The sequence below is a fragment of the Podarcis melisellensis genome (genome assembly GCF_964234715.1).
Source record: "Podarcis melisellensis genome assembly, chromosome: 8".
Classification (NCBI taxonomy): domain Eukaryota; kingdom Metazoa; phylum Chordata; class Lepidosauria; order Squamata; family Lacertidae; genus Podarcis; species Podarcis melisellensis.
The window spans coordinates 60,330,335-60,350,286 of record NC_138540.1 but is presented as its reverse complement, the minus strand read 5'-3'; the positions used below and the strand labels follow the sequence as shown (position 1 = coordinate 60,350,286).

The window sequence follows — 19,952 nt, the reverse complement described above, 5'->3', positions numbered from 1 at the left end:
AGAAATGCAATTATCATTTGGATTTTGCACATCTCCAAAATTTTACAATATAGTCCTCAAATTTTTAAAAAGTCAACATTCATGTTTATGAAAATGTGGCGCTGTGGGTTAAAGGTGGGTTAAAGGTGGACACAGGTGGCGCTGTGGGTTAAAGCCTCAGCGCCTAGGACTTGCTGATCGAAAGGTCGGCGGTTCGAATCCCCACAGCGGGGTGCGCTCCCGCTGCTCGGTCCCAGCGCCTGCCAACCTAGCAGTTCGAAAGCACCTCCGGGTGCAAGTAGATAAATAGGGACCGCTTACCAGCGGGAAGGTAAACGGCGTTTCCGTGTGCGGCTCTGGCTCGCCAGAGCAGCGATGTCACGCTGGCCACGTGACCCGGAAGTGTCTCCGGACAGCGCTGGCCCCTGGCCTCTTAAGTGAGATGGGCGCACAACCCCAGAGTCTGGCAAGACTGGCCCGTACGGGCAGGGGTACCTTTACCTTTACTATGTGTTCATATTTAAATACCTATTTTGTAACAAAATAGGCATTTAAATACAATTTTCGCATGGAGATTAATGCAGATAAATGCAGAAACAAGTATGGAATGTAGTTATGAATAAACACATGTGAAATTAACATAACCAGAAACAGCTTAACCCTAACTAACAACCCCTCCACCTGGGCAGTGATCTCCAACAGCCCTCTTATGAGGAATGAGGGGTGGGGGAATCAATGCCGTTTCAATTTAAAGGAAAACCTACTTAATTCACACTTTACGAAACAATTCACAAACCAAACACAGCCAGCCTTTGAAATTCACACTTCACTTCTCTGAATTTTGCAATGCCAAGTAACATGTTCAAAAAAGCTTTGAGGAAGTGTCTATATTAGGCAAAATTGCATACAAAATGTAAATATGCGGAGAAATTTGCATTAAAATGCTGGTGAATTTCCACGAGGACTGAAAAAATATGTAAACTGATGGGGAAATGTGGAGAATTGGTTAGAAAAATGAGAAACCGAGACAAACAAAAATTGACAGGGTCATCCATGTCTAACCTCAATGCCCTTCACCTGCCCTGGGGAAAGCTGTTGGAGGGATCAAGCAGCGTCCCCTCACCCAGAGAGATCAGTTGCTGGGCCCTTCCTTGATGGCTTCTTAGTCATACTTTGCTCTTACTTGCAAAGAGAAGCTGATTTCTGCAAAGCAAGTGCTTGGGTTTCATTAGGGCACTGCAGCCTCATCAACAACAAAACTTAATCTTCCCTTCGGGAGAACTCCAAAAGGCTGGCAGCAAACCCTGGAGAAGATTGTGCTTACCACAAACAAAAGAGAAGCTCTCAAGGAGGGAGGGGTGTCCCTATGGGGCAAAAAGATTGTCTGTGTTTTAGAAATGGGGGAAATTAGTGAGGTCAGCATGGGGGAAATCAGATAGCAAGGCATCGGTTTTCAAATGCAGAGAAATTCCATGCCTCATCAGTATATTCAGACTCACCAAAGCTTCAGCAGACATGTGCATAATGTTGAGACCGACAATGCTTTTCCTTACTTTGGCTTCTGCTTAGAGGTTTCACAAATACAGGATTTCAGTGAAGGATGCTAGAGTTTTGGCCATCAGCCCTCTGAAAGGGCCCTAAGGTTTAAGAAGGCCGAAAACAAGCAGATATTCTTTTAAAAGTTTGGTGTACCCATATCTCAACAGAGATAGCCTTGCCTCAGTTATCCATGCTCTAGTAACCTCCAGTTTAGGCTGTTTTGATACACTCTGTGTGAGCCTGCCTTTGAAGTCTGCTCAGAAACAGCAGTTAGCACAGAATGTGGCTACTGGAGTACTTAACTGGGACCAGGTACTTATGTTCACATTATACCTATGCCCTGTGAGCTACGCAAGATCCCATTCTTTTTCCAGGCTCAGTCCAAAGCGCTGTTTTAGATACAGTGGTACCTCGGGTTAAGTACTAAATTTGTTCCGGAGGTCCGTTCTTAACCTGAAGACCACTTTCGCTAATGGGGCCTCCCGCTGCTGCTGCGCCATCAGAGCCCGATTTCTGTTCTTATCCTGAAGCAAAGTTCTTAAACTGAAGCACTATTTCTGGGTTAGCGGAGTCTGTAACCTGAAGCGTATGTAACCCGAGGTACCACTGTATTTAAATCCTGAGGACCAAGGAACTTGAAAGAGTGTGTCTTCTTCTGCTCCTGGAGATCTTCAGTGGAGGGTATCCTTGCAGGTGCTCCACCAGCTGACATGAAGCAGGAGGCTACCAGAGGGCAGCCTTCTTGTTGGTGGCCCCCCAGGTGTCCAATGCTCTCCCCAGAGGTGACCACCTGGTTCCTACCATCATGTCTTTTCAGCCTCCAAAGACCTTCCCTTCCAAGCTTTTCAGACACAATTTTAATCTGAAAACTGGCTGTTTTATATTTCTGTGGCCTTGGGTTGACTTGTACTTGCATTTTAATTGTTTTCTTTTTTCTTATTTTGCCATCCCTCCCTGAGAATATGATTGAAGGGTGTTATAAAAACACCTAAAACAAAATGAATAGGTCAGAACCCATTTTTTGCTGCATTGCAAGACATTCGTTTCTAGGGCAGAGACTGTGTGTTCAAAATTCAAACCATTTCCAGCATGCATTACTACGGCCTTCTGCCACCTGGTGCCTCCAGATGCTTTGGGCTTGGCTATACTGGCTGGGGCTGATGGGAGTCATGGCCCAAAATGTCTACAGAGTATCATCTTCTTCACCCAAAGCTGTGTCCCTTTTCTCCCCACCTCCATTTGTCCAGTCCTGGTACACTGATGCAGACCCATGGCTTCAGCCCATGCTGGTATCCCTGAACCTTGGCTTCAGTCCAGATTGTTTCCAGACATCTGGCAAAATAATCCATTAGATTAAGATAATTTCCAGTCTAAAACAAGTCTTGTACACCCCTAAACCAGAATTACTGACTTCATCTGTGTTCTGGTTTGCTTTCAACCTTTCTTGCAGTTTCCTAAATGATTTCCAATTAAGTCATTAGCCTCTAGCACTGTTGCTTTTACTCCCTCTAGCCCTTCATCGCCAATTATTATTACTATTATTTTGCTACAGCATGATGGAAACCTATTGCCTTTGGCAACAAAAGAAACAAGAATTAAAATTAGCTTATAGTTCAGTGAGAAAGCCCAGACTTGGATGAAGGTGGTCCCATATTTAATCCTTGCCAACTCAGGATCTTGTGGAATAATGCTAAAAGAAGAATTATTCCAGCTTTAAATTCCCAAAGAGTTACTTTCAGCCCATGTAAACACCACCAGGCTAGATGGTTGGATGGTCTGACAGTATCAGACAGCTTCCTATGTTCAGGACCCCCAAGAGGCTATTTTTCTATTTATGTCGCTAAATTCATGTTCTCTTGTGCACTACTATGAAAGATAAAATATTGGTGTTCAGTCTGCTTTTCTTCTTTCTTTTTTGGTCACCCTACATTAGGGATGGGGGAGAAATTTGGTATTGTTAGCATTTACAGGTAAACCTCCCTATTCACTCTTCCTGAAACACAGCCATCCCTTGGAATTCACTTGCCTCCAGACTTTGAAATGCAGTTCATTGGCTAATTAATGTGTACAAAAAATGCATATAATGGAGTAAAATGTGCATTAAAAAATGCACATATTCATGAAAACAGCAGCTATATTTACGTGACGGGCGAAAATATATTTATTTTTTCAGGTGTTTGGAGCAGGATGAAGTCAATGCCGATTGGAGCTTAGGCTTAGTGCTGCTGTTTTTTAAAATAATGGATGCATGGTTTTCTTCTGTTTTATTTTATATCACTGTTCATAATTTATGCTGCATATTGCAAACAACCTTGTGCTCAGATCTGGAGGAAAATTGGGGTATAAAAGCTCTGAAATAAATGAACAGCTATGCTAAAGTTTTCATTCCGAAATTAAGCAGCAGGGCACCAAAGAGTGCTGTTGGGGTGTGGGCTGTATAAGCTGCCATCTCTCAGATAATACAAGGCCCTGTCGTGGTGCTAATGAAATCAGCAACTCTAGACAAGACACTGTCTCAGTACACTGAGTGATGTAATACAGTGCCAGGCTAATTGCTTGTTTAGCATAGCCTTGAAGGTTCGCTTTAAATGCCTCCTTGTCTGAGAAGTGAAAAAAACAAGAGGCATTTATGCATAATCCCTTCCATCACCCGTGTTCTAGTTATTGATCTGGAGCAATACTATAAAAACGATTCCCAGTGTGTTTATGCAGATAATTTTAATTGCAACACAGTCTGTTCTAACCTTCCCCTTCCTGAAGCCTCAAAGTGGGTGGGTGACAAAAGCTGCTCCCCCACCCTGGTCATTGAAACTTGATATTTCTAGTGATATGTGTACCCACCCAAATCCTCACTAGTGGTAATCCAGAGTAGCTGGATTAATTTCCTGGATGGACACGTGAAAGAGTGATTCAGATGCCACACTGGCAGTTATTGTAACATGGTTATTTCAAGCAATAATGTGGATGAAGACCCAGATTAACCAAGGAAGGGTGGTGCTGTGGTCTAAACCACAGAGCCTAGGGCTTGCTGATCAGAAGGTTGGTGGTTCGAATCCCCACGATGGGGTGAACTCCCATTGCTTGGTCCCTGCGCCTGCCAACCTAGCAGTTCGAAAGCATGTCAAAGTTCAAGCAGATAAATAGGTACCACTTTAGCGGGAAGGTAAATGGTGTTCGCCAGAAGCGGCTTAGTCATGCTGGCCACATGACCTGGAAGCTGTACGCCGGCTCCCTTGGCCAGTAAAGCGAGATGAGCGCCGCAACCCCAGAGTCGTCCGCGCCTGGACCTAACGGTCAGGGCTCCCTTTACCTTTACCTTTACACAATGTTTATGCTAAGCCAGAGCTCACCATGACTCAGCCTTGGCCATGGGGTTTTTTGGTTCCAGAGTTCTACCACTCTACGTGCAGCAGAGAATATGCAGAGTGCTAAAAGAACATGGTGCATCCCCACATGCTGAGGGAGGATAAAGCTTCCAGCACACCTCTCTTTTCTTTCTATTTTGTTGTGTTAACCACCAGAAAGTGTCAGTTCCATGTGCTTCCTTGTTGGCTGACATGAGAAGCTGTGGAAAGTGGGTTGCTTCACCTGTTGGATTTCTACTGGTCAAGCAACTAAATGATTTAAAAAGATGCAAAGGTGGCACTCCAGGAGACCTCCCTGCATTCCTCATTCCCTGTTCCATTATCGGTTTTACATTCCCAGCATTTGGCCAAATCATTTAAGTTTGCCGCCAATTAGTCCAAGCCACATTTCCCCAAAGGGACCTGCTGCTGTCTTATTAAAGCTAATTGGAAGAGAGCTTCTGGCGGCTGAAGGTAGCCTGTTAACCCCTGGCTGTCTGATCCTTTGTTAAAAGTTTCTTGGACCCTCTCCTCACCTCAACCCAGCAACAGGGGTGAGGAATATTTTTCAGTTGAGGGTTGCATTCGCTGTTAACCAGACCTCTGGAGTTGCCCCATTTTCTGCCCCCAAATCATCTCTAGATAAGGCGACCTAAAATTTATTTTCCCAAATTAAGCCTAACCCATGCGTAGGCAAACTAAGGCCCGGGGGCTGGATCTGACCCAATCGCCTTCTAATTCCGGCCTGTGGACAGTCTGGGAATCAGCGTATTTTTACATGAGTAGAGTGTGTGTGTGCTTTTATTTAAAATGCATCTCTGGGTTATTTGTGGGGCATAGGAATTCGTTCATTTATATATATATATAGATATATATATATATATAGATAGATAGATAGATAGTCCAGCTCCCCACAAGGTCTGAGGGACAGTGGACCTGCCCCCTGCTGAAAAAGTTTGCTGACCCCTGGCCTAACCTTTTCCTCCCCAGCTGTGATGCCTCTGCAAACACCTCCATTCTCCATAGTATTTTTGAAAAAAATCCTCCAAATGGATCCAGTAGAATACTTTTTTCAAGATTAAAACCTGCACAGGGTGGCAGGCAGCACAAGGAAGAGGCAATGCAGGCTAGATAGGGGGCCACTGACCTGTGGGTCACTGGTTCCCCACCCCTGCAAAATAAGGTTGTGGATACAGCTTTGTTAAGTTAGTGGAGTAGGAATGGATTTCTACTCTGCAACTGTTTACCCACAGGAATTTCAGCTGTGCGACCTTCAGTGATTCATTTCGAAGAGGAGGTCTTCTGGATCCAGTTTGTTTGGATGAGAACTGGAATGATCCGTCTTGCTTCCTGATCTGTGCAAACTGGTTGTGGAGAATTGGCAGTTTGGATAGGTATGTGCTCATATAAGTACTTTTTCATAAAAACACCATGGCTAAATTCTAGTACTGGGACATTTAGTTATTAGGGTTTTACTCTTCACTCCCAATCAATGTGTAATTGGAAAAGCTTTGCAAAAATAAAGAATGTCTTTAAATTTGCCTGAATTCAAGTCCCACTGATTTCCACAAGTGAAACACATGCTTAACTCTCTGCCACTGAAATCACTGGGCCTTAAGAGTTCTTTTGGCTGGATTGTGCCTAGCCAAAGTTGTCATCCTAAACAGGTTTACTAAGAAACAATCCCTGTTGAGCTCAATGGGATTTACTTCTGAATAATCATACTTCGGATTAGGCTGACACTTCCATAGAACTCAGACCATACTGAATACAGTGAATATTACCTACAGATACATCTGTGTGGGATCTGGCTGCACCTCATAGGAATGGAATGAAAATAAAGCTTGCCAACTTATTGAACGGCCCCTGCTTTTTTGTGCTTTTAACAACAGTCTGATCTCCTAAGGTTAGCAGATGAAAATACCATGTAAAGCTTCACCTGCTAACTCCCAACTCTCCAGCTCCTGTCTGGGTGCTGTTAGGGGTGGTCATATGGGGCACAGGCTCCAAATCTTTTCCTATGTGCCCCAAGTGTTCCGAGTGTGTGTGTGTGTCGGAGTGGTGAATTGGCAGCGGTGATCTGAATTATTGCATAGAATATTAATTTGGTAAAATAAATTTAAGATCACCTTATCATGATTTGGGGGCACAAAATGGGGCAACAGAAAGAAAATTGATTTATAACAGGATCTGTTGGGAAATTAATTGGGGCAAATGAATGGAAAAGGAACTGGTTTGGGAGTAGAGTGCAAAATAACTGAAGAAGAAATAATTTGGGGCGATTTGGATGGAAAGTCAGTTGGCTTGCCTTTTGTGATATTTAGATTCTAAATTCGCACCCACAATACAAATGAGCATATTCAAATTTTCTGCAATTCTGCCTATGGACATAAGTCTCAAATCTTTTAAGTACCTGGGAATGGCTCTGGCTGCTGTTCAATTGAGAAAATCAGCCAAACCAGCTATTTCCTGGACATAACAGCATATGAGCAGCCTTGGTGGAACAAACCAAAGGCGTATGTGGTCCAAATCCTGCTTCTGACAGCAGGCCACCAGATGCCCTTGGGAAGGAAGCCCACCAACAGGATATGAGCACAATAGTTCTCTCCAGCTGCTAAACCCCGGCAAGTGGTAATTCAGAGGCAGGCTGCTTCTGACCCTGGAGGTAGCAAACACAACTCAGCCAGTAAAACACGAAACTCTTAATCTCAGGGTCGTGAGTTTGAGCCTCATATTGGGCAAAAGATTCCTGCATTACATGGGGTGAACTGGATGGCCCTTGGGGTCCCTTCCAACTCTACAATTCTATGACCATGAACAGTTGATGCTTCGCATCCTCACCTTCCACAAGTTTACCCACTCCCCTTGATAAGCTGGCAATGCTAGCAGAAAGAGGTATGGCACAAGATCTATCAGTAGCCAAGCATGCTCCCAGTCAATTAGGAAATCTCCATCAGTTAATCATATGAGTTTCAACTGATTCATTATCTGGTTAAAGCTGCATAAAGCAACATTATGAAGGGCAAAGGTACTGCATACAGTGCAGCAGTAGAGTGGTCACAGATGCGGCCAAAATAAAAAAAAGGAAGTGCATTCACACACACCCCACTACAAAAAGAGAGTTGCATAAAACTGAAGAGGCTAATTTATAGGTTCAATTAGAAATAATTATTATAATTTAAATAGAAACATAGTATGTCTCACCATAGTAGGGAATAAGAGTATAACCAGGTGATCCGTTGTGTGTGCCTGCTTAGTCAGTTGCCCAGGTGCTGTTCACTACTGATGGTGCTAACCACTTTGAGCCCCTCTCCTGGTCTCCCTTCTTGCAGTTATTTAAACCGAACGTGGACGGAATGGCCCTTCAAGTAGTGACTGACTGAGAAATATTCCCCCGCTAGCAGATTGCAAGGTGGGGGAAACCCTGCTTGTCTTGATACAACCTTGATCCAAGATGGGGACCTGCAGCTCTCCAGATGTTGTTTGACTTCCAGCTGGAGTCTCAGAAGATTTTGAGGGCACTAGGTTGGAGAAGGTGGACTTAGGAGAACATTCTCCAAATGTTCTGTCAAGTTTTTCAATAGACCAACTGTTGAACAACTGCAGGAGGACAGTCCACCAGTGACACTGGGTATCCAAACATGATTTCTATTGTGCATTCATAATGATTAGTGCTTATGATGGAATAGGAGCAGTTGTACACAAAATCCCACTATGAGAAGATGTGCAGATGGCCCAGTGTAAACGAATTCAAAAGCAAAACAGAACAAAACCACAGTCCAGTATGGATGGTCCATCAGCTCAGTTCATCCCAAGCTACCTAAAATTGTCAGTTCAGAGGTTGCAGCCCAATACACACTGACTTAGGAAAAAATCCCATTAAACTGAATGGGTCTTGCTTCTGAATGAAAATGTAAAGGACTGCACTGTAAGGCAATGATCCTATGTATCCTTACTAAGAATAAACTTCACTGAGCTTACTAGGCTTGCTCCAAAGTGCAAACATGAAGAATTGGGCTGTATGCTTCCCACTAAATTGGACAGCTTCATGTCTTCCTGTGTTCCATGGACTGCTTTAATGTGGGGAATTAGCACAGGGGCCAGGACCTGACCTCTTCCTTTTGCACAGAGGCCCCAATCCAAACCACACACACACACCATTATTTCTGAGGACAGAAAAATTTGTTGGAAGCTCCAAACATGGAATTCCTACATAAATCTAGCTGGGTAGTTAGTCGCAATGGACTTTGGCTGGACTTTGGCTATGGTTGCCAGTTCAGCAGAAAAAAAAAAGGACTGACATGCTCTTATGCCTTTAATAACAGCTATAGAAACCAGCCAGTGAAACACTTGACAACATGGAAATTATCATTATTTATATATTTAAATCATTTTTACCCACTGTTTAAAAATAGAAAATTTTATCTGTGTGGCTCCCAATATTAGAACACAATACATCCAGAGAATTAAATATAAAAAGTATATAAAGCAGCATTTACTCATTAAAAACCACACAGAAGAAAAAAGCTATCAAAACCCACCTAAAGAGATTTATACTTGTCAATGCATATGGATCAAACTGTTACCAAAGGTACTGTAACAAAGAGCAGTAAAGATGCTGGCAAACCTGACTGGTGATTGTAAGACGATAAACAAAATACTGTGTAGAAGAAGATTTTGGGGTATTAATTTATGGCAGAAACACATGCAACCCAAACCTATGCCTTGTTACTCAGAGATAATACCCACTGAGCCGATTCCCAAGTAAACCTGCATAGGAGGACTACTGCCTTAATTTGCATGATGAGTTATTTATTTCAAGCTTCTAGGAGTCTCTGTGAGAAAAATGATTCTAAATATTCTAAACATGAAACACCGTGATGCATATTTTTAAACTGTTGGCAGGGAAACACTTGGAGTAAAAAGTACACACACTTCAGGGGTGATGGTTTTTTTTCCAGAGATGGTCACTTCCAGTTGGGTTGCCATGTTTGTTTTTAACTCACTCTGCTGCTGCGCCTAGAACAGCCACCCAGCATGCAAAACCAGCAGATACAAGCTTTCCCCGTTGTGGAGCAAAATTAAAGATGTTGTTAGATTACAGCTCCCATCAGCACCAGCCAGCATAGCCAATGGCCACGGGAGCTGTCGTCTAACAACACCTGGAGGGCCACATGTTCGCTATCACTGAGCCAAGTGGTGGGGAGCATATTATGGGGCATGGACAGGCAGGTTGCTGCAAAAGGCATAAGATCACCAGGATCAGCCACAGACAGAAAAGAAAAGTCAGAACTCTTCCTGGGAGGGGGTTATAATGCACTCCTCCATAACACTGGGAGGGGGACATCTGCAGAACTGATGACCAAGAGCCCTCTGGAGTGCAAACCCCAGAATTCCTTAGGACCTGTAGGAAAAAGACAAGTTCTGTGCATGCACACACACCAATCCCCACCCAGCCCCTTTAGTCCATTCGTTGCTGGAAGTGGGGTTGAATTAAAACCCAGGCTGGCCCTTTGTCGAACTTAAGAGAGTATCACAGCTGAGAGTAAATTGCAGCCGCTTGAATACAACCCAGGAGACCAGAAGGCTGCGCACCCTTCCTAGACAACATCCATATTGTTCCCAAAGAGAACATCTCCCGCCTTCAGTAAGAACAAATGCCTCTCCCGCCCCCCCCCCCCCAGAGCCGGCTGCTAGTAGCTACTCACCTCCCCGCTTCTCCCTGCTGCCACTGGCGAAGAGCTGCTCCCCGCTGCCTCCTGCATGCATCCACCTGTCTCTCGCAGCCTTTCCCTGCTTCTGCTGTTGTAGAAAGATGCTTGCCAGGATCTGACGATGCAGCCTTAAACGAGCGGGGTGGGTACCAGCTGTCTCTCTCAGCAGTGGCAGCACAGCATCCCCTTCTGGAAATCACAGCTGGGGCGGAGGCAAGGGAAAGCCCAACTGTTGGACGGTGCTACTCTGAGCTGTGCTGTTCAGATGCAGCTGCTGCTCCGGTTAAGAAAACACTGGGTGCGTGCATACACACACACACACCTGTCTCCACTCTGAGGTTTTGCTTCCATCTCAGCATGCAAATCATCAATTGCCTTTTTTGCCCGGTGGGGATATCAGCTCTCGTTGTCTGGGTACCAGACTGGAACACAGAATCATAGAGCGTCAGGTTGGAAGGATGGCACACCAAAGGTCCTCTAGTCCAACCCCCTGCAATACCAGAATCACAGCTAAAGAACCTTTGGCAGGTGATCATCCAGCTTCTGTTTAAAAAATAGCAATGAAGGAAAGTCCAACACCTTCTTTACTGCAGGAGTGGTAAATCCTGTGGCTCTCCAGCTGTTGCTGGGACTACATTTCTCACCGGTAGTCAAGCTGGCTACAGAGGCTGATGGGAGCTGCAAATGCAAAACATCTGCAGGGCACTAGATTAGCTTCCCCTGATATACGGATGACCAGATCACCTTATTAAATAAACGCTAGCTCATCAAATAAAGCTTAAGGATGCATTACATATATAGATCACCATAAACCGCTACAGTTCTGAGTTAAATCTCTTATTCTTTTATGGTGTTTTATTCCTCTGGACACGTATTTTAAGTACACTTAATTAGTATATTGACTGTTAAAACCCCATATAGGTCGTTTTTATTGTTTATGTAGAGAATTATGCAGAATTTCTGGTTTAATATGCTGGCTGTTTGCCGTAACAAACATTGACTGACTGAAACATAGATCCGCTCCTGATGGCTAGACTGTTTTGCTTCCTTAATATTTATAAAAATGTTTATATTTTGCTATTAATAATAATAATAATGAGGAGTCGCAACAATGATACATAAATTCATAAAATAAAAACCAGTGCTTTTTCTGGGGGTACTCAAGGGTACTGGCACCCTTTTTCTCCCTTTCAAATGTTAAAAGTGTGGCGCTTACTGTAACAACTTCATGGTGAGTCCTGGGCACCTTTTTTTCTAAAAAAGAAAAGAAAAGAAGAAGCAGCAGCACTTATTAAAAAAAAGTATCAAAAAGTTAGAATCGGAGCTCAGCCAGCTGTTATGGAAATACGGTACATGTTCTTTAATTGCCTGCATAAGCCTGATGGAATCAAAAAGTTTTTAGCAGGCATTTAAAAGAAACAGAATGCGCCTACTGAATCTCTATTGGCAGAGAGTTCCACAAGACACTGCCAATGACACTAACTGCCAGCTGGGCTGGGCGTGCCAGTTTTCCAGTGGGGGTGGAAAACTAGCCCGCTCTTGTGCCTTTATCAGAAACTTTGTCTGCAAGAATATCATGAGCTGAAGCTTCCAAACACAAAGAAATGTTAACACCCACTAACATTATCTGTCATTACCTGCTACAAAGCACACAACTAGAGTCGCCGGTTGAAACGTTGGCAACTCCATATCTCAGCCAGGTTGATAAATACCATTTGAATTTAAACTTTATTGTTGTAGACTCAGAAGGGATCCTCAAGGGTCATCTAGCTCAACTTGCTGCGATGCAGGAATCTCGGCTAAAGCATCCCTGATACATGGTCATCCAACCTCTGATTAAAAGCCTCTAATGATCCTAGGGCCGTCCACCACCTAGGGAGTCTGTTCCACTGTCAAAACAGCTTTTGCCATGAAAAAGTTCTTCCTAGGGTTTAATCAATATTTGAATGTTTAATCAAAGTCTCCTTTCCTGGGTTTTCAAGGATGCTGTGCTTACTCAGAAAACATTCCTTAGAGCTAAGCCCCTTTTAAGAAGAGAGGAGTGGAGCCCTGCAGACCATCTTTCAGCTCCCCATAGGTCTCCTTGCCCACAATGTGACCGGGGATCAATTAATTAATTCCTCACAGCTGGCCCAGCTGCAAATCCCTCAATTCCGGCCAGACTTTGTTCTGCCCTTCCTGTATGGGCCAGAAGGAGAAACTATTAACTATTTGTGTATTTTTTAGCGCCCTTGCCAAAACCATGCATGAGCAGGATATTCCTTTCCTGGAAAATGCTTTATGAAGATCAGAACATATACTTGTCTTACTGAACGAACCTGCTTTTCTGAAACATTCTAGTCAAAGCAGCTATGAGAAATAAATAAAAATAGCACATAAAATGTACAAAAACATTGAACGTGGCTGCACAATATATGCCACAAGAGTTTGAAAGTTAGATAAAAGATGCATACAGGCGCTCCAACCTCTAATCAGCAAGAAACTCCAGGGGTTCCTGTGCTTCCTCAGGATTCAGTTTCTTTGGAATAGTCAACAGAGACCAACAGTTACACATATATACACCCTGAGCATAGTATGGAGGGGCTCGCAGAATTAACACCCCAGCAGATCTTGCTTCCCCATTAGGTTTCCAAGGGAGCTAAACAGGGCCATCTTTACCCGGGGGTGCAAGGGGTGCAGAGCATCCGGGTGGCGAATTCTGGGGGGTGCAAGGCACCCGCCGGTGAAGCCACCTAAGTTCTTAACTATCTACCTGTTATGAAATAATAAATAATTTTGATCAAGCTAGAAAAACAAAATACATATATACCTGGGTATATACAGTGGTACCTCGATTACATATGCTTCAGGTTACATACTCCGCTAACCCAGAAATAGTGCTTCAGGTTAAGAACTTTGCTTCAGGATGAGAACAGAAAATTGTGCTCTGGCGGCGCGGCAGCAGCAGCAGGCCCCATTAATTAAAGTGGTGCTTCAGGTTAAGAACAGTTTCAGGTTAAGAACGGATCTCCAGAATGAATTAAGTACTTAACCCGAGGTACCACTATACCTAGGTAATACCTAGGTATTACCGAAATGTATACAGGTACCTACTGTTTCACTAAAGGACTTTTGACTTTGTGCGCTCATTTACCAAAGATGTGCCGCGCCAGCAGCGGCACTTGTCATTTACAATGGTGGCGCTTGTCAGACTCAACGATGGCACTTGTCATTCACCGTGGTGGTGCTTGTTAGAGTTGGGGGCTCTGGGCGGATCTTTGTATCCCGGCAGCGCATATGCTAAAGACTTCCCTGGAGCTGAAAGTCTGGCACAGAACAGACATGCCTGTGTGTCTGGAAATCTGAGCCTCACTCCAAAAGCTCAGACACACAACTCTCATGTACCCGGCCACCATGGCCTATCGTTCCCCTTCCAAGGAGGGTGTGGCATCTAGGAAAGAGAGCTGGGAAAAGGCCCACCCACTTGCCCTGATAGGAACATCTGGAGGAACACAAGTACTCCACAACTGTTTTAAACTTCAGAGTCTTACAGACTCTGTTCAGCTCTTGTATATGGGATCAGTGCGCAGAAGAAGCAACAGTGGTAGGTCCTTCGCCTCAGGCTGCAAAATGTCATGGGCCAGCTCTTCTAACATAAATCAAAATAAAGGAAAAAAAGAAAAAACCTAGACTGTTCTGTAGGCCTAAAGTTCCAGAGAATCTTAGATCTTTTTCAATCTCTTGATTCAAATCATTCTTTTAAAGCTTGAGAGAAGCTGGATCTTTGCCACTTCCTGGCAGTGATCACTGTCAGTTGGTTCTCTGCATAAGGAACGACATGGCTTTAACAGGATTAGCCTTCTGAGACATGTCTTAAGAGGATTCAAGGAGGGCTTCCTTGATAGGCTTGACTCCAAAGCCCATCAATGATTTGTGAACTGATCTGGAGTGTTTGAAGAGCTGGTGATGCAGGTGGCTAAAAGGTAGGTCTGGATGCTGCCTCTGGACAGATGGCATACATGTATTAATTTATGGGTCTCCTTTGATGCACAAGGACAAACATACGAAATGAAAGGGATGGAGAAATGTTAGCATGCTACATAATCTTATTTTACAGTAGGAGACTTTTCTCAGCTTCATACCGAGAGCAACTGAGATAGTAGAAATAAGGTTCCCTCTGCATTTTTTTTTTTGGGGGGGGAGGGAATTTAACCTAGATCCTTACCCTCCCAGGCTCTAGCAAAGCTTCCAAATTAATTTCCAATGAAGCCAATGGCTTCTAGGGCAGCCATTTCAAGCTCCAAAGTGAAACCTGAAGCACCTGTTTAGTCTCAGACATGCACAGATCTCCTGCATAGTGCAGAGTCAACTTGTGACATTCTGGAAGTGCACTGGTGGACGAATGGGGGTGGTCCGCCCAGGTGCCATCCCAGGGGGTGCTATCACAGCTGCCCGTGCCCCCCAGGATGCTCGGTGCTCACCACACACGCCCCAGGACGTGACCACTTGCCACTCCCCCCCCCGATGTGCGCCATGCCCCCTGGGATGTACGCCAGCCACACCCCCAGATGTACATGCTCCTGGTGCCGGAGCAGGTAGCTCCGCCACTGTGGAGGTGTCTGTGCAGCTAATAAATTCCATTTTAGTTGCTTTCTAGCAGGAAACGTACCCTGCCAGGCCATTTCCCCAAAACCATGGTCACATGTTACACCACATGTGTGGGGAAAAGCAAACATGGCTGCTAAAGACATGGCTGATAAACAAGAAATTCAACCCTGCTTTGGGTGTGCCAGCTACTTTGCATTTGGCCACAGTCCAGTATCACTGCCTTTCCAAATTGAGTTCTGCCCAGGCCGCTAAGCAGGGTCGGAAACTTTTCATAGCCTGCAGGTTGGGACCAAAAATAGACTAGGATCTACTGGCAGATCTCTGGACATTTTGCAGTAGACATTTTGCAGTGGCATCAAAAATATCATTTCCCCTGCATACCAAATTAGACTGTTGAAGCATGGACTAACTAGGAGTCTGGGTTTCAACAAACTTCTGGTACTGAAAATAAATTCTGAGTCTCAGAATGTGCTCACAGACCACCTAATTCTTTTACTTCTTGCTTTGGTTGGTAGATCTTGTGGTTCTGTCACAGGAGCATGCCGGTCAGTAATCACACAGTTCAAAGATGGAGTTGATTCTTTATTAGCAAAAACACAATCTCCACAGACTTGATTGTCAGGCCTAATGAACAGAGCAGCACATTTCCTGGCTAGATCTATACTCACTCTTTAAACATTCTTAGAACAATGTTTTTGATATTCTAAACATTAAGGCATTCTCTTTCACCCGCTTCCTTTTCTATACGGTCTACCCACTTATTTGAAAGGGGAAATTATGCAGCGCCCCCTGGTGTCACATTTTAATAACTCATTATTGAAGTTTTAAAAGAACATCATATGGCTATAAGATTATCACAACCCTTTTGAAACGCATTTTTAGCATTAAAAACCATGAGTTCCTCCGTGAAAGTGGAGACTGAAAGTCCCTGCCTCCTCTGCCTTTTTCCTGCCTCTTCTGGTTCTGAGAGACAAGGGGGAGGGCAGCTTGTTGCAGCAGGAGAGCGAGAGATACCATGACTCTTCACCAGTCTGACTCATCTCTACCTCATGGCCTCCCTCATCTCACGCTCCTGCTTCAGCTTCTGCCTCCGATTCTGGACTTCTCTCTGCCACAGACTCTTCCAGCTCACTAAGTCCTGTGACCTCTTCAGCTTCTGAAACCTTTTCCTCCCAGTCTTCTCGCTCTCACCACTCACCGTTGTCCGACCACCACACCCTGACCTTTGAGCCTTCTTCCCTCAGTTGTCTCCCTCTGCATCCAAACAGTTCATGACAGATTCTAGTAAAAAAGAAAAAGTAGGTCTGGCAAGCCTGAGGTTTGCCATGCTACGTATGGTCCCATCCACTCTTCTGTTTACCCTGTCGCTTTCCCCAAGGAAAACCCATGGTTTACCACTGAATTGGAACAAACAGCAAATGGATTTTCCCTGGATTGCCATTTGATCCTATTTAGCACAAAAGAATGGGTTTTCCAGGGTAAAGCAGCAGGGCAATGCCCAAACTGCTTGGACCCCTGCCTAAACAACATGGGACAAGCAGAAATCTACTTGGACCCATGCTTTCTACACACAGAACAAGCAGAAGTGTGGATGAGCCCTATGCATTGTGCTTTTCCTCAGGCCACATTCACACCACACATTTAAAGCACCATGATACCACAATAAACAATCATGGGTTCCCTCAAAGAATTATGGGAGCTGTCGTTTGTTAAGAGTGTTGGAGACCCCTATTCCCTTCAAAGAGCTACAATTCCAAGAGTTCCTTGGGAAGAGGGACTGAAAATTAAAGCACCCTGAGACTTGTAGGTCTGGGGGGGGGGCGGGATAGAGGGCTCCTAACATCCTCTCAGCACCCTTAACTGATGGGAGCTGGAGGGCACTGGCTTGGGGAAGGCTGTTGAAAGCTGCCCCCAACAAGCCATTGATTGCTTGATTACATATTAATTATTCCAGTGTGCCCATTGTGGTTTCAGCTGTGGTGGCCCTGGAGCTAGCATTTTTGAGTGGGCTCAGTTTTGCAACACATCATCATAATCTCATTCTGCAAGGTAACTAAAGCAGTCTGAAGGATGAGGATCAGTGGTTACTCTCTGCCTCCATCTGGAGGAAAAAAAGAAAGACAAAAATATATTGTTTCCTTACTTTGCTGATACACATAGGGGGTTCATGACCATCAAACTGACCATGAAACCTCTGATTATTCTGTTCAAGGCAAATTATGCAATGTGGAACAGCAGATTATTGTTTTTCTAAGTGCCTATCTTGCAGGGGAAACATCTTGTACTTTGTTCCCCCATACCCATAAATCTACAACTTGGAGTATGCAGACTTGTGATGTTCTATGCTCTGAAATTAACAATTAACTTCTGAAGAAACAACTCTCTTTTTCTGTGTTTCAGCAAAGGCACCATATGAGGTGCCAGACAAAAGTGCAGAAACAAAAAATGCTGCAGACTTCCAGACATTGCTCTATCATGAAACTGACAGAGGAGAATGTACAGTGGTACCTCAGGTTAAGAACTTAATTCGTTCTGGAGGTCTGTTCTTAACCTGAAACTGTTCTTAACCTGAAGCACCACTTTAGCTAATGGGGCCTCCTGCTGCTGCCACGCCACCGGAGCACGATTTCTGTTCTCATCCTGAAGCAAAGTTCTTAACACGAGGTAATATTTCTGGGTTAGCGGAATCTGTAACCTGAAGTGTATGTAACCTGAAGCGTATATAACCCAAGGTACCACTCTATTTTGGAATGTGCTGAGTGGGGATGGGCAGAAAACTTCACTTTTGCAAGCTGCAACTTTTCAGGCCTGCCTGGCACACACAAACCTTGTTCTGCAAAAGGCAGTGGTGTTTTTTGTACTGCAAGCTGGCCATTCTGTTGAAGCAATGGCTTTCATTTACTGATACAGAGGCTGTTGGGTAGGAAATGGAGCATTACTTGATGAGTGGTAGAGAATGTAAGACATAAAAAGGAAAGTGGATGGACAGAAATCTCCTGAAGCCATCTGGACTTCTCAGATGGTTTGAAATAAGGTGCTGGTCTGTTCTAAAAGGGCACCAGGGAGCAAATTCAGCAGCCCCATGAAGACTCGCTTTTCAGTTCTCAGTCAGACAAACGTCAGTTCGAGTTTTAAGCAGATTGCCCTTTGCTCAGATTGGGCACTAAAGAACAGGTTTCTGGAGGGGGGAGACTCCAGGGCAAAAAAAAAAAAAAAAAAAGGAGCTCAGACCTAGAGCTTTAAAGTTTGGACCATGCCTGGGAAGAGGGGGAAAAAGTAAGTGTGGATAAGCCCAAAGACTATGCTTGTTTCCTGCACTCCTGTTGTCCTATAATCCGTGCCAAATTTTGGCCTTGCACAGGGCGCTGTATTACAGAAGATTACCAAAGCCCGCCCCTGCTCTTATAAGCATGTCTGCTTGGAATTACAAATTGATGGAAGGGGAGGGGGCTGCTGTGCTGGAGTCGTGTTTGCAGGCTTCTCATAATGGGCATCTGGTTGGCCACTGTGAGAACAGGATGCCGAACCAGACGGACCATTAGGCTGATCCAGCAGGCTCTCCTTATGTTCTTGTGATAGGGAATGAAGCAGGTCTGCCCTAGGTCTTTTGCCGATGAGGACAGTACGTATAAGCACCATTCCCAGATAAAATGATGAAGACAAAATTTCGTGGATGTACGACGAGGACGGAGGGAGACACCTCCTACTACCATACCCTACAGGTACCGGAAACCAATTCGGGAGTAAACCCCACTGAACTAAGAAATGGGATTTACGCCTAACTAAGTGTGCACAGGATCGTATCGCGGTGCCACAATCCTCCTTGGCTCACTTCTCCTGGTACTCCTTGGGAAACGTGGTTCTATTTCTTTGTTGCGTCCAATTATTACCTTCCGGGGAGGTAGAACAAAAACTACAACTCCCAGGCTCCTAGGCGGAAAGAACGCACGTCGCTCGCGTACGGCAAAAACAATCTCGCGATACCGAACGACTATGAGGAACGTGGAGGGGGGGAAAGAGATTTGCGCCTGCGCAGTAAGTGGAAGAAGTAACAAACGTAGAGAAGGGGCGGGGCTCACCCTCCTCAGTCCCAGCCCCGCCGCCATCTTGTTTCACCGCCACTTTGCGCTCGCTCCGTCCGTCACATCCCCGCCCCCCCTTCCTCGTTGCGTCCGGGAGCGCGCGGGCTGCGGTTGACGCACTAGCACTCGCACCCGCCACCGGAGCGCAGCGGAAGCCACGGATTCTTGATTAGCTTGGTGAGTCTGGGATGGATCTTTTTTGTTTGTTGGGGGGGGTAGATTTCGTAGAGAGGAGTAGCAGCAGTTGGACTCTGTTTTTCCCCTCCCCCTCGCTCGGCGCCGCCATTCCCTCCCTCCCCGCTTCTGATTGGTTGGATGGGCCCTCCGGTGTTGCCTCTGATTGGCCGGCAGTGGGGTAAGGCGGCCGCCCGGAACTCCAGCTCGGCGATTGGGTGAGTGCCGCTGGCGGACCATGGAGAGAGCAGGATGCAACGGAAATCGCGTGTTTTCCCCTTCCCCGCCCCTTTCTGATGCCCTTAAGCGCCCAACGGTATTGGGGCGGGGCTGAGTGCGAGCGCGTGCGTCTGAAAGGGAATGCATTGGAAGTTTATGGAAGTAACCAGGATAGAGGGTGGGAGAGAGCGGGAGAAGTTGTCGGAGTGGGGCTGAGGGCAAGGTGATCAGGGGAGTTCAGGCTTTGGAGTCTCAGTAGACTTTGAGGCATCAATATCCTGTGCACGCTTAAGGTGGTTGGACAGAAGGAGCCA

At 45.1% G+C, this 19,952-nt stretch overlaps 2 protein-coding genes across 3 annotated transcripts in view; one reads left to right on the top strand and one right to left on the bottom strand.

The window, feature by feature from the left end:
• RIMS3 (regulating synaptic membrane exocytosis 3) overlaps positions 1 to 11,080 on the bottom strand; it is a 57,066-nt gene extending 45,986 nt beyond the window's left edge. The window contains exon 1 of one of the 2 annotated variants that reach the window (XM_081921208.1): positions 10,571 to 11,080. In XM_081921208.1, the coding sequence (XP_081777334.1) occupies positions 10,571 to 10,627 (57 nt within the window). In that variant the 5' untranslated portion in view covers positions 10,628 to 11,080. The remainder of the gene's footprint in view (positions 1 to 10,570) is intronic. The other variant, XM_081921206.1, reaches the window with a different exon arrangement.
• Positions 11,081 to 19,270: 8,190 nt separating this feature from the next.
• NFYC (nuclear transcription factor Y subunit gamma) overlaps positions 19,271 to 19,952 on the top strand; it is a 52,563-nt gene continuing 51,881 nt past the window's right edge. The window contains exon 1 of the mRNA XM_081921210.1: positions 19,271 to 19,422. The gene's annotated coding sequence lies outside the window, so the exon portion shown is untranslated. The remainder of the gene's footprint in view (positions 19,423 to 19,952) is intronic.